General features: G+C 36.0%; 1 protein-coding gene across 1 annotated transcript; it reads left to right on the top strand.

Annotated features, from left to right (window-relative positions):
- The first annotated feature begins 672 nt into the window (after nucleotides 1-672).
- On the top strand, nucleotides 673-14901 carry LOC120070200 (AAA-type ATPase family protein). Its single transcript, XM_090307337.1, is given in 14 exon segments — nucleotides 673-750; nucleotides 752-975; nucleotides 1499-1590; nucleotides 1703-1722; nucleotides 2567-2804; nucleotides 2914-3009; nucleotides 3486-3601; nucleotides 3714-3794; nucleotides 6442-6565; nucleotides 7718-7767; nucleotides 12515-12605; nucleotides 13274-13309; nucleotides 13954-14051; nucleotides 14574-14901. Coding segments are annotated over 14 exon segments (1461 nt in total). The 3' UTR covers nucleotides 14691-14901.
- Nucleotides 14902-15702: the final 801 nt, after the last annotated feature.

The raw sequence follows: 15702 nt of genomic DNA, 5'->3' as shown, positions 1-15702 counted from the left end.
TGGTATAGTGTGACTTGTAATTGACAATAACAAAATATAAATAAACAAATAGGTTAAAATACCAAATTAATCCACATACTTTACAGTTCACTTCAATTATCTAATTTTAATCACTAATTTCTCACCACTATATATATATCGAAATTAATTAAATAATAATAATTATTATTATTTTGGTGCAATTACGGGTAAATAATTCGAATCATAGAGCCATCGGTTACATATGTAAGAAAAATACATGTTTTGAAAATTTATAGTAAAAACTCGAATATATAAAAAGAATTGTTTAGAAAGTAAAGATAATAATTAAATTTAAGAATGGTTGAAAGACTAAAATTGAACCAAATACAGGAACTAAAATGATATTGGAAGGAAAAAGGAAAAAAAAGGAAATAGAGCCCAATTTCCAGTTGTTCATCGTCTACTCTCCAGCGCTCCGCTCCCTCCAATAGGCAAGTCCGGGTGTTGTATTTATGAAGATTCCGAAAGAGAAGAATCATCAAATCCGCCAAAATCGAATTAGCTCAATCTTCTCAACCATTCGTGACCGAAGCAGCTCAGAGAATGAAGTCGTCGAAGAAATTTTGTAGCCTGGTTCGAACTGCCGTCTCCTTTTGCCTCTCCTACCTCGTCTTCATGGATTGTTTGCTAACTGTATTTGTTTCCCTAGGAATGAGTTTCCTCAGAGGTGTAGTTGACTATATTGGGTCGATCTTCTCAGAAACGAGCTCGATTCACGATTCGCCGCCGCGAGGGTGCTTCAACCATGGAAGGCGTTAATGGAGTTCCTGTTTCGAACGAGCGCTATGCTTCCAAGCTCAAAGGGTACTTTAATTTGTCACAGGAGGAGATCGCCAAGGCCGTCAGGGCGGAGGAGTGGGGCATAATCGACGATGCGATCCTGCACTACCAGAATGCTCACCGCATTCTGGCCGAGGCCAGTTCAACTGCTGTGCCTTCGTTTATCAGTTCCAGGTATTCGGAATTCTGTAAATTTGCTGGATATTTGATTCATAGTTCACCATTTTATCAATCCACATGGTAAACTGTATTAGTGCAGATGTCTAAAAGGATGGGAAAGGAATGCATATTTGAAATTCGAGAATTAAATAAGTGGGAACATATGGGCAAAAATTAGAAAATACTTGGAGCTTTAGTTTGAGTTATCATGTTTCGTCTTGCAAATTCTGAGAAAATAAATTACTGGCAATCTCTTGCATTGTCACTTGTTTTACTTTGAACAGTAGTCTCTTCACAGCTTGACAGTATGCATTTGTCACTATAACATTTAGTCACTATTCTGTAATATTTTATTATCTGTTTTTATTTTGCACACTATTTTTTCTTTTATTATTTTGTTATTCATATCTGCCTCATACAACATTCTTACACTCCTTAAAGAAGATATATCTATAATTTGATGGAGTACCGGTCAAAGTTCATAGATTTTCTGTTCTTTCACTCATGCATGGTCTACTATTATTTTCTTTTTCAACAGCGAACAAGAAAAGGTGAAATCTTATAGACAAAAAATCTCAAAGTGGCAAAGTCAAGTTTCTGATAGATTAGCAACTCTAAGTATTCGAGCAGGTTCAGTTCTTGTCCTATAACAGCTCAAATCAATTTCATCAATGACGACCTTGGTTATCAGGGGCATTTAATAACTTATAATGTCTCTTGTTTTGCAACCTTATAAATTCAGGTGTTACATCCCCAAACAAGGTATGGTTTCATCTTTCTGAATTGTAACTGTGTAAGTATTCAATGTAAGATTCTATGATTTTACTTTAATTAGAAAATTGCTTTTCCTCCTGGTGAGTATTATAAACCCTAAACTCGGATGACTTGAGCTTCGGCTAAGAAAGAAAGAATTGCCAACTTTTCTGGTATCTTATAAACTAGGTGCGTTAGGATTACGTTCCAAATTCCATGGAGTTGGAAAAGTAGTCTTTACAATCATCTGGCTGCATGCTTGGTGTTTATTGTTCTGAAAGTTAGGGGCCAAGCATGAGAGGCTATCCTATGAAAAAAATATCTGTTTTTTTGGGGGTTGGGGGGGGGGGGGGTGGGGGGGTGGGGGGAGTATATCTGTTTATTCTATTTTAACCCTTAAACTTTGAAAATGTCAATTTTGGTCCTTAAGCTTTAATGTTTGTTCCAATTTGGTCCCTAAACTTTCACAATGTCTATTTTAGTTCCTAAACCTTTTTAAAAACAACCATTTTGGTCCATGTTATGTTACTTTTCCATCTAATTTTCACTTGTCCAATGCTCCTTTCTAATCTACGTGACTTGAAATCATGCTCATTAAACATGGTAGTACACATACTCAGAGGTTATATCAATAAGTTGTTAAAGACGAAATAAAAATAAGGAACACAATGATTTATTATTATTGTTATTGTTGTTATTGTTATTATTATTATTATTATTATTATTATTACATTTTTCTTAATAAATAATTTTTAAGGTGAAGGATTAAAATAGACATTTTAAAAGTTAAAAGGACCAAAATGGAACAAATCTGAATTTCAGGGAACATTTATTTTACTAAATTTTATTCCAGAGCTCATTGAATCATGTGCAAAGAGCTGGAGTCGCTTCAACAATGCCAAATAAAAAGCCTGTGCTAAGGAGCTCTTCTCACAGTGGTGCAAATAATCCAATAACAAGAAGTCAAGCAACTAATGTTGGAACTTCAAAATCTATTCAAGAAGTTCCCGGTGGATATGATCCAAAATTGGTTGAAATGATAAACACTGCTATAGTGGATCGAAGTCCTTCTGTAAAATGGGATGATATTGGTAGTACATTTTTTCTCTTCAACTTCTCGTTTACTTCATTACATTTCATTAACTTTTTTTTGTACTTGTACTCTCTAATTGGACACTGAATGGTCTGGTTCAATTGTAGCTGGACTTCAGAAGGCAAAGCAAGCTTTATTGGAGATGGTTATTTTGCCCACAAAGAGAAGAGACTTATTTACTGGTCTTCGAAAGCCAGCTAGAGGTAGTGCTTTTGGAAACTGTCAATATACTGCTCTCCTAGTACTTCTTTCAAGAGTGAAATAAAGTGCCATACCATCTTACACAAAATGCATCAGGCATCAAGATTGATGGGCCTGGACATCATACATTACTTCAAGATTGTGGTTTCTGTCGAAACAATAAGAATTTTTGCATTTGCTTTGAATATTCGGTATATGGGTAATTCAGACTAAAGTTATTTGTCAAATTGACATTGACTGCTCTAAGTAATAATCTGTCGCTGTGTCATATCTCAAAATCAACACAATCTTAAGACTCAAGCATATTCATTTTAATATTTTTTATCTTCTAAACAACTAGGCAACTACTTCCTCTTCGTATCAAGTTCACCCTTTTTCTGAAGATTATAATGTTTTAGAGCCGAGCTGCTAGAAATTTTTGGGACTCTAATCTCGTTAATCATTTATGTGCATCCAACATTATCACATATTTCCTCAGGTCTTCTTCTCTTTGGCCCACCCGGTAATGGGAAGACTATGCTTGCTAAAGCTGTAGCTTCAGAATCAGAAGCCACTTTTTTTAACCTGTCAGCGGCATCCTTCACATCAAAATGGGTATGTCTCAATTCCATTTCAAGAATTATATTTTCTTTGTGGAAAAAATTTCTTCCCCATCCTTTCTGGTTATTATCCTTGCAAATTTTAATAAAGTTATATTTGCTCCAAGTTAGGGGAAAGTGAAAAGCTTGTACGGACTCTCTTCATGGTTGCTAAGTCCAGGCAGCCCTCCGTAATTTTCATGGATGAAGTATGTCTTGGTCTCTCGCTAAACGAATTGTACATTGTTTTTGTATGCTTAATTCTTCTGTTTTGTTTTGTTTTGAGTGCAATGTAGTTTTTGGTGATTTGACATAGAAATAGATAAATCACAGAATGCCTTTAAAAGGTTAGGTATTTTAGTATTCTTAGCTTAGCTCTTCGACAACAATTGAACATTTGGATGCAGAAAGTAGTTTTTGGAGTAGCATAATTAGCAACTATTTTGCACTTTTCATTCGAATGTTTAATTGTTTTAGTTAGTAGTTAGTTGTTTACCTAGTTAGGAGGCTGTAGATTAACTCTTTTGTCCGTTATAAGTATAGGGTCAATCTTTTATGATTGACTTTACATTGATTCATAATAAACATTTCATTTGAGGATTCTGGGATATTTTCTTCATTGATGCTTGGTTCTATCAAATTGGTATTAGAGCAACCCTCAACCTTATGAGAGGGCGATGGCTGGGAAGACGACTAAAATTGGCAACTAAATGCTTGCTGTCAGTTGATGCATAACTTGGCTAAATACAAAGAAATTTGATCAAAGTTCAATGTATGCCGGGTATGATGTTCAAACAATTGGATCAAGAACAATCTGTTTTATCAGCAAGGATGCTTCAAAAACAGAGAGCCACCTTCTAGAATTGGTTAGGAGCCCTTTTCATGATGATAAACTCCAAGAATGTTTGCCATGATGATTACATAAAATAGTTCCAGTGTGATGTAAGAGAAGTAAGACTGTAATCACAAAAGAATGTGGTAAATTTACACCAAGAGAAAGCTATGTATGTGAGTTGTTCAAAAGAAGAAGAGAAGTCCATAGCTTTGTCGTCGAACATTCACCAGTTTCGTTGAAGCCAGATAAACCAAAAGAAAGCTTTAACAAAGCGATTCCAAATGACCTTATTTTCCTCTCGGAAAGGGTGACCAGTGAGGAGCGCCTGAAGGAGGATAAGTGGATCATCGGGAAAGACCATGTGGTAATTGAAGGCCCCCAATAATTTAGACCAAAAAGCGTTTCACAAGTGACGAAGTGGTGCTTAATAGTCTCGTTGTTCTTGTGACAGAGGGTACACCAGCAGTTTTAATACATCCATGGCTGTATTCCCACAGGAAGAATTTGATCTTTTTGGGGATGAAAGGTGAGTCCAATTTTTCCAGCAAAGATGAGGAGTTTTGTTTATGGATTTTTGGAATTGACTGACCAGAGGTGTTGGAATGCCTTGAATTTGTTTGTTGGTGCTTTGAACAACCAAGTACGGGAGTCTCGCTGTAGTTATTTACGATTATGACTCTAGGGTTTAGAGTAGTGCGCTATATAAACTCTCTAACCCTAGAGGTGCCATTTGTGTATTCATAAAACATTCTTTCTAATAATACTGTTTTCCCTCTACCTCATGGACGTAGTTAACACACTGTTAGTGAGCCACGTATATCTGTGTGTTGATTCTTTTACGTTTTTTGTATTCTTTAATTTCCTACGTAATAAGAGGGATGTTAAGAGTTACGATCAAAGAGCTCCTTTTGTGGGAAGGGCCATTTCTTATGGTCTGTTGAGATGTGTGCCTTGTTATGTGATCTTTGGAGTGAGATAAGTAAGTAAATAACAGAGTTTTTAGAGGCATCGAAAGGGAAATTGGGTCAATTTTTTTCTCCCCTTCTCCCTATAGGGGATGTAGCATAATTAGCAATAATTTTGTAATTTCATTTCCATGGTTAATTGTTTTAGTCAGTTGTCAGTCAGTTGTTTACCTAGTTAGTATGTTGTAGACCAACCCATTAGTCTCTTATAAATGATGGTAAATCTTTTGTTACTGACTTACCTTTTGATTCATAGTAAACATTTCTTTAAGGATTCTCAGAGGTTTTCTCCTTTGATACTTGGTTTCATCAATTTCTCCTTTTTCCTGCTTGGTCGAGTTGCTTAAACTAGAGAACTTGAAACTTGAGCTATTATATTTATATATTCATGTATATTTTGTTATTACCTTTAGTATGGTCAGTAATATCTCACATAATTTTCATTCTTCTTAATAACTATTCCAAAATTTAGTACAATTGTTTGATCCTCTAGCATTTCCCTTTATTTGATTTAGAATCTTATTGACCAGTTGGTTTGTCAGAATCTATTTTTATCTGTTCAATATAAAAACTGGGACTAGTACAGAAAGGTAATCCCATGTAAAAAGACTAATATCCATATAAATTATTGGAAAGGAAACAGCCCGCGGTAAAAATACTGCTAAGTGAGGTGCCTTTCAAAGGTGCAAGTCCTATTGTCACAGCAAATCTTGTACCCAAAACTGGAACTAGATCTTTACTGGTTATGCTTATTAAGTATTGGTAGTTCATCTATTTAGCCTAGTAGTCAAATAGGTACTTCATATTAACAATCATAATTGATGACATTCAATAAATAATAATAATAAATATCCTCTACCGATGTTTTTGGATTTCAAGCAATCAACGGTTTATTTCACAAGTTATTTTCTATGTGAAACACAATTGATGACATTCAATTGATTATCTCATCTCCCTCCTTCTTTTGTAATCTATTTTTTCTTACAAAATAATAATAATAATAAATAAGTAAATAATTGATGACATTATGATTTTCTTTTAAATTTGACTGTACAGATTGACAGTGTCATGTCATCAAGGCATGCTGGTGAACATGAAGCTAGCAGGAGGCTGAAGTCTGAGTTTCTTGTACAGTTTGATGGCGTAATGTCCAATTCTACTGATCTTGTAATCGTTATTGGTAAGCTTTGGTCTAGTTACGTCTGTTCTGCTCCTTTGCCAATTCTATGGTGTATATGGAAGGAAAGGAATATAACCTAATTGTTATACTGATTGACTTTTAAACCTTTTGATTTCCAAGCTTGGTTCAGATGCCATGAAAAATTTGTAGGGGCTATGTGCTTACTGCTTCCTATAGCCAATGACTTGCAGTAATTACTTGCTTGTTTGAGAGCTCAAAACATATACCATTATTTACCAGTTTCGGAATTATGATATGATCCACTAAACACTGGGATTGATGTTATATTACCTATTAACACGTATTTTTACCTTTTATTTCCAATTTACATTTTGTATATTATTATCTGTTTGTTCATTTATATATTCGTAGTCATTTTTACTTCCACATAGTACATGAACTAACTTACATGTGCCTGCAGTCTGAAAAAATTTCTCTTTTATGTGATGAAATGATAGATCGCAACAACCTGAAAGAAAATCATGTGCTCTCTTTCTTTTGTTATTATTATGGGTGTATATGGGTTGGGTTAGGTTGGGTTGAAAGTGTTTTTAGGACTAACCCGAAAATTTGGGTTGGTTGGGTTGACAACCCTAATGACCCAAATAAAGTCTCCAACCCAACCTTTAAAATTTGGGTTGGATTGGATTGTCGGGTTATAACTTATTTTTTTTCTTTTTAATTAAAAATATGTAAATTTAAGTAACTAATAACTAAAATCTCATAAAATTCAAATGCTAAACACTAGATATCTATGATATTTATTGCAAAACTTAAAAAAAGACAAATATCATAGCAATTTTAAAAAACATATTAAAAAATCACAAAGTAATTAATACAAACTAATCAAACTTTAAATAAAAATGTATATATATTATTAATATATATAAAATTCGGGTTGGGTTGGGTCAATCCACGCCAGGCTCGACCCAACACAAATAGAAAAAGTTGAACCCAACCCAACCCTTACATTTTGGGTTGGGTAATCCGGGTTGTTTGGGTTATTTGAACACCCCTAGATATTATGAAGTTGTGAGCTAATTGATATGAGCCAAGTGGCTGGTATAAGCATGCTGGACCTTTTTTTGCTAGGTTGTGTTTTTGGTTTCTCTCGTCCTTCGGAAATACAAGGTTTTTATGCTTATTGTGCAGGTGCTACTAACAAGCCCCAAGAACTGGATGATGCAGTTCTCAGGAGATTGGTATGTGAATTTATAATGGTTCTGTTTTTATTTTTAATGAGAAACCAAACTTCCATTGAAAAACATGAAAGAGATGTTTCTTCTCTAAAAAAAAAAAATTGAAAAACATGAAAAAACAGAAAAGGGCCTACAACAAAAGCCTAACAAAAGAAGAGTTCTGTTAAATACGGCGACTTCCAAAAGAATCAAACCAGGCTGATAAGTACAAAAGTCTCGAGAAACAAAATCTCGCAAAGAAGATTGAGTCTAATTCTATCATAGACCTCTTTTCAAGACCTATCAATTCTGCTAAAAATTCAGTTGTCCCTTTCTAACCAAATACTCCAAATTATGTCAAAGCAGCGAGCTTGCCAGATTATCCTTCCCTTATTCCAAAACGGGGATGCAAGCAGATGTAAGTGGATTTAAGAATGCCATTTATCTTTTGCATTCTGATTTTATCCCTTGCATCAATCCTTAAGTGCCTCCGTTTCAAAAGGAAAAGGGGAAAGAACTCAAAATTTATGGTTTCAAGTAATATGGTGTCCAATTGGAGATGTTCTGGTAACCTCTGCCATTTCGAGTCTCTCTTCTATAGATTTTATTGTTTCGATGACATAGTTCTTAGTTCCCATTCTTTTGAAAGGAGGCACTGGACCTTGATGATTTATGTGGTGCAAGCTGATAGGCAATGCTTAAGGTAGATAAGAATGCTTCCAAAGTAAGTGACCGGCTTTCGATTTCAGGCATGTCAAGCATTCCTTTTGTAGCACGGGCCGTTTGGTTTAAGGTTTTATAAATACTTGAGAATAGGATGTCTGGGAATCAAAGATGATCTTGTTTGGTTGTGCATGAGAAAAGCTATCAAGATTTTATAAACAAAAATTATGTTTGTATTTAATTTATGAAATTAAGTATGATAATCTTATACAATTATAATAGATTAATTAATTAAAAAAATAAATATCATTCAATATATTGATAAAAATTAATTAATAGACTACCCCTCAAATTTCTGGTCTTCTTTCTAATATTTGTAATCTAGTTTCGGTCCGTCTTGATGCAACAAACTATGTTCAATGGAGGTTCCAGATCTTTGCAATCTTTAAAGCTCATGCCTTGTTTGGTCACTTAGACGGTACAACTCCAATTCCCCCAAAAATTCTTTCAATCGTGACTACCCAAAACCAACCTACTGCTGAAAATATCACTATTGTCCTTCCAACCAATGCCAACCACGTCAATCCAGAATATCTCCAATGGATCTATAGAGACCAAGTCCTTATTACCCTGATCAACGCCATCCTTTCCCCATCTGCATTCTCCCATATCACCTTCATCACCACAACCAAAGAACTTTGGACCAGTCTTGAGACCCGATATTCTTTCAAAACCCGATCTAGCATCTTAGGACTTAGATCCACGCTGTATACAGTTAAGAAAGAACCCTCAGAAACCATCAAACAATATTTTCGCAGCGTGAGGTGCTCGTGGATCGTCTTGTTGCTGCCAACGTTCAAATTGACGATGAGGAGAGTCTTCTGCACATCCTTAATGGCTTACCAACCGAGTTCAATGCATTTCGCACCTTTATTCGAACACGCGATACCACCCTGCCACTTGCAGAACTCGAGGTTTCTTCTTGACGCTGAATCCAAAGCAGTCGGCGCTTCACAATCACCAGCGGAACCTGCATCGACTGCCACGGCTGCATTTCAACATCTTGGTCGTGGATCATCCTTCACCAGTGGCAACAATCGTGGGTTGCCAGAGGAAATGGCCGTGGGGGTCGTCGGAGAGGAAGGAATGGAAGAGGCTTCTTCTAAAATCAATTTCAAAACCCTAACCTCTCATTTGGGCCATCGTTTTCCTCTACCAACATGGGCCTCAACAATACTATGGACCACCTCCTTCACAGCCCAGCTTATTGGGCCAATATTCTCAATAGCCCAACTTCTTGGGCCAATTTTCTGGATCTAATCAATTTAATAATGCAGGATTTAATCCAATGGGCGAATCTTCTGTCAAATATGCACTAAATCGAAACATATGTTACAATCGAATGATTTTTTCTTTCCAAGGACGTCATCCTCCGGCCCAGTTAGCCGCCATGGTAGTAAATAATATACCTAGTCAACATTCTATTCCTACTAATAATTTCTGGTTGACTGACAGTGGTTGCAAGCTCACATGACAAATGACCTGCCCAATCTGAACTTAACAAATGATTAGAATGGTGAGGAAACGGTAACTATTGGCAATGGCCATCCCCTTCATATTACTCACAATGGCAGCAGTATACTTCCCACTCCATCTCATTCCTTGACCTTATCTAAAATTCTTTGTGCTCCTGAATTGACTACAAATCTTTTATCTATGCACAAGTTTTGTCTCGATAATAACTGTGTTTTCATTTTTTACTCTGACCAATTCCTCATTCAGGATAAAGTAACCGGTCATCTTCTTTACAAAGGCAAAAGCATCAATGGCCTATATCCCATTCCAATAAATCCTAGTGTGCTGCCATCTCAAGTTTGTCCAATTTTTTTTTTTAGTTTTTTACCAAAAAAGGAGTGTTTTTTATGGCACCATAGATTAGGACATCCATCACCAAAAGCACTGCGTCATTCTTTATCTAGAGTAGGTATCTCTCTTAGTCAGTCTGTCTCTACCTGTTCCTGTATCAGTTGCTTATGTGCTAAAATGACAAAATTGTCTTTTTCCATGTCGCATTGTCTCTTTTGCACCACTCAATCTAGTTCACAGTGATGTTTGGGGACCTTCTCCAATTATTTCTAATAAAGGCTATCGTTTTTATGTCAGCTTTATTGATGATTTTAGTAAATTCATTTGGTTATTTCCAGTAACTCATAAATTTGATGTGAGCACTATTCTGCATCAATTTGTTCCTTTTGTTGAAAATTTGCTATCTGTGCGTTTAAAAATATTTCGGTCTGATGGTGGAGGTGAGTTTTGAAATTTTGCTATCCGTACATTATTTACATCTAAAGGCATTCTACATAAAAAATCATGCCCATATACTCCTGAACAGAATGGTTTTGCTGAACGAAAGCACAGGCACATTGTTGAAACTGCAATGCCTCTACTCTTTCATTCCTTAGTACCAACTGAATTTTGGTCCTTCGCCTTCTCCACTGTTGTCTTCTTAATTAATCGCATGCCTACTTTGATTCTCAATATGATATCTCCTTTTGAAAAGCATTTTGGCACCACACCTGATTTGCTACATCTAAAAGTTTTTGGATGTGCTTGTTATCCCTTGTTAAAATCCTATAATAAACATAAACTTAAACCTAAAACTTCTTAGCATGTTTCTTGGAGTATACACTTGATTTCAAAGGTTACATTTGTTATAACATCCATACAAAAAAATCCATTGTCTCTTGGCATGTCATTTTTCATGAAACAACATTCCCGTTTTCTACCACCACACCCAATTCATCCCATTTATCCCCATCCCTGTCTCCTGATATTCTTCAACAACTTCTATCGCCTTCTCCACTTCCCTCTTCCCCTATTTCCTCTTCTTCTCCTTCTGCTAATACTTATATACTAACTGCCATTGAGCTTAATATGCAGGGTTCTTCTACAAGTACTACTTCAACTACGTCGGTTTCTCTTCATTACCATCTCCACCTTTACCTCTTAGTCCCCCTACCTCACCACCTACCTTCACACCACCCAACAACCCACCTTTAAACTCCCAACCTTCTCAACCTTCACCTGCACCACCAACAACCAATCCACGTATTCCCACCAATACTCACACCATGCAAACACGATCCAAGTCCGATATCTTTAAATCTCGAGTCCTCAACTTTAGTGCATATACCACCATTCCTCATGACCTTGTTTCATACATTGAGGCATCTGCCATGGCTGAAGAATTTTTTGCTCTTCAGGTCCCTTGTTCCCCCCTCCTGATATGAATGTCGTTGGGTGCAAATGGGTATTTCACACGAAATACGATGCAGATGGTTCTGTTGCCCGTTATAAGGCTCGCTTGGTGGCTAAAGGGTATCATTAAATTGAAGGATTTGATTTCTCTGAGACATTTAGTCCCGTGGTTAAACAGTCCACTATTCGGGTCATCCTTACGCTTGCTGCAACCTTTTCCTGGCCTTTACATCAGATGGATGTCAGAAATGCCTTCCTCCACGGTCACTTACAATATGTCTCAGCATGTGGGCTTTGTTGATCGATCATGTCCCGATCATGTTTGCTTACTTCACAAAAACCTTTATGGTCTTAAACAGGCACCTTGAGCATGGTATGATCGCTTTGCTTCTCATTTACTCACACTGGGATTTAGTATGTCTGCCGTTGATAACTCCCTCTTTGTTCGGTGTGTTGGTTCTTCCTTGACTTATCTCCTGCTTTATGTTGACGATATTGTCATCACTGGTACAGATTCTGATTATGTTTCTCGTTTAAAGCTACAGTTATCCTCTGAGTTTCAGCTTTCTGATCTAGACCGCCTCAGTTATTTTCTTGGCCTTGAGATTCATTACACTCCTAGTGGCATTTTTGTTAATCGGGCTAGGTACCTTGTTGACCTATTCAAACATCTGGAATGTCTGCAGCCAAACCTTATCTCATGCCCATGTCTACCATTGTTGATCTTCACACCTTTGCACCACCTTTCTCTGATGTTATTCTTTACCGACAATTAGTGGGCTCATTACAGTACCTCACATTTACTCGCTTAAACTGATTTCTCATTCAAATGCCCCTTCCTCTACGACAGGTGAAGAGAATTTACATTCCCTTGCCAGATGAAAGCGGTAGAAGACTTCTTCTCAAGCACAACCTCAAGGGACAGTCATTTTCTCTACCAAGTAAGAATGATGATTTAGTGAAGTTCCAGCTAAATATTTCCTTCAAATACGTATCAACTTTAATGCAAACATTTGATGTTCTCTAACTACATGGTGTATGCATAACACTTCCACCCCCCCCCCCCCCCCCCCCCCCCCAAAGATGTATATATAGGACTAAGAAAAGGTTATTCAATTCCATAAATAATGTAAACTTTGCTAGGAACTGAAGGAGGAAGTTGTAAAATTATATATTGAGTTTATGAGTTAAAATTATGGGAGGACTTACCTAAATTATTAAATATTCTACAATTTTAACTCTTTATTTTAAGGTAGGTGGATTATCCTATGGGATTAGTCAGTAGCTGATGGTTGTGACTGTGGACTTTATAACTCTCTCCTTCCGGTGAACAGTACCGCTTAGCCCCGTTCCTATCTTTTTCATTATTGTTTTTTATATTCATCCAAGTCCAGCCTTTTATTGTCATTAATACTTCTGAGGTCTGATTGATTAATTTAGTATGCTAGTTAGAATTGCATCTCCTGTTCTGATAGTAGATTATTGTAGTACACGCTTTCTTTTGGTAATGGAATGTGCTCGTCTAAACTATATGTTTGTCCCTTCAGGCGAACTATTATATATTTTTTCTTTACTATAACTAACATAAATGTCTCATTTTTCTTGACAGCTAGAGATCTAGAGAGGCTAGTTATACAGACTGAAGGTACTATATTATTTTCTTGCCTGATTTTTTTCATCTTTCCGTACTTCAATAGGCAAAAAATTAGCACGACTTCACGAATGGCATGGACAGAAATGAGCTAGATAACCCTGTGCTTATGATGATCTTACACTATCCATCCAGTGTCTGTGTGCATTTGGGAGACTTTAGTAGAGCTATTTGCTTTAAAATAAGAAACCAAATTTGTATTGAGAAGAATAAACATACAGAAGTTAAAAGTTATCGTTTACTTATAACCCCCCGCTTCCACCCCACCACCCCCCCCCCCCCCCCCCCCCCCCCCACCACCCAACAAAAAAAAAGAACAGAAGTTAGAAGTTAGAACTAGAAGGGCCATGCTGAAAAAGGGGAACAAAACAAAAGGGAACATTTGTTCCGAACTTCCGAGTATATATCTGATTGGGTTTAGCAGAAAAAGTAAGGAACATTTGCAAGTAGGAATTGTAATGGCTAGTGATCTAGAATAGGGTTGCATAAGAATGCCCTGAAAAAAGCTAGAAACAGAAGCCGCACTCCCAAGTCTCCTCCCACTGAGAACACTTATCCTACAAAACCCTTGTGGAGAGTGAATTTGAATAAATTGAAGTTTGAGCCGAAAAGCTCATAGTATTATTTTACATGTACAGGTTACTCTGGAAGTGATCTACAAGCCTTGTGCGAGGAAGCTGCGATGATGCCAATTAGGGAGCTAGGTGGGAACATTCTCACCGTAAAGGCAGATCAGGTGACTCACATAAAAACTGTTGGGACTCTTTTCTCTGTGTTTCACTAAAGATAGGACTTGGGAGTAAAGTACCTTTTCATTAAGTCAATTCATATCATATCATGTGTAATTGCAGAACAAAGCTCGTTGATCAATAATCTTTTTCCCCTTTTGTAATTTATATTTCTATATTATATTGCTAGAGAAACCTCATTTCTTCGATTATCGTATCATAATCTCACCTGTTACAAAGTAATCTCATACAGACATTGTGTCCAATGCCGTCAAGTGATTACAGAGAAGGTGATGTATAGGAAATTTGTATTGTGTTTTAAAGTAGCTTGTTGGGAGACTCGTGCGTTTCGAGCTAACCAAGAGTTTCCTTTCCTTTCATTTTGCGCTATTGGGGATCTGTAAACTTTGATTATTATCAATTATCGTATCATAATCTTACCTGTTACAGGATAATCTCATGGAAACGTTGTCTTAAAATTTTACCTGTACCATTTCATTGAAATGTTATATATACTTTGTGTGCACCAGATAAGGTCATTAAAGTATGGAGATTTCCAGGAGGCAATGAAAGTCATCAGACCCAGTTTAAACAAAAGCAGGTGGCAGGAACTTGAAGAATGGAACCAAAGTTTTGGATCCAATTAGATATGCAGAAATTCTCTATTTTTTAGAGGCAGCTGAAGTGAACTGAAGAGAACTCTTCGTTACTTTGTATAATATTGTACAGCCTTATCTCGAATTAGAACTTCTAAATTGCTCGATTCTTTGGTTTCTTTTTTGAGATGGCCAAAATCTTAATATGAGAGAATAATTTGTATCTAGGAAACAGAATCAATGAAATGTTTATTCGAGCTTAGTTTAGTGTAAACAAAAGTTAATGGTTGAATTCTCTTGCAATTTTTGAATTAAAAAAGAAATAAGACAAAAAAAAAAAAAGCTGAATGCATTTGGACCCTCTCAGTTTTGCAAAATGATTTTACATGGTTTTAAACTTAATGAAAGACTTTACTTCATTTGATTAGTTGACAAATAAATTGATTTTTTATTTTTTATTATTTATTTTTTTTTTTAAAAAAAAGAAGTAATCTATTAAATGGAAAATGAAATATATGAAAAAATTTGTTCCTAATTTTCTTTTTGTTGAAGATGGAATTTTCCTCTCCACTTGATTTCTATTGAATCTTAATGGCTGTGTTTGTAATAGGCAGGCAAATCAGGAGTTGTTAAGCCCGTTTGGGGTTTTGAATTCGTGGATTTTGTATATTGATGCATCTTGCAGGGCTAGGGAGGACATTACCAGATTTGGTGCTGTTCTGCTGGCTGTTGTTTTTAGAATTTGACTAATAATTTGAATGTTTGGTTAACTATGAAAATTATTATAGAAAATTTGAAAGAAAGAGTACTGATTTTAAAACAACTAATAAAATGAGATTTGACTTGTCATCCCATCTAGGTTTGTTATTAGTGATCTATTCGCGTTTGACATATTTGGTCCAAAGAGTTATGGTGAGTGGAATTTTAAACAACTTATTTGGTTGAAGGAATTAATAGTCCTACAACTAAAATTAATTTATATTTTAGGACAAATATCCAAACTGATAATTGTAAACTTATTCAAATATCGATTTTCTAAAATACAGTAAGAGTAATTATTTGG

This window comes from Benincasa hispida, chromosome 1, assembly GCF_027475165.1.
Source record: "Benincasa hispida cultivar pf3 chromosome 1, pf3_genome.v1.1, whole genome shotgun sequence".
Classification (NCBI taxonomy): domain Eukaryota; kingdom Viridiplantae; phylum Streptophyta; class Magnoliopsida; order Cucurbitales; family Cucurbitaceae; genus Benincasa; species Benincasa hispida.
This window is presented reverse-complemented; position numbering and strand designations above follow the sequence as displayed.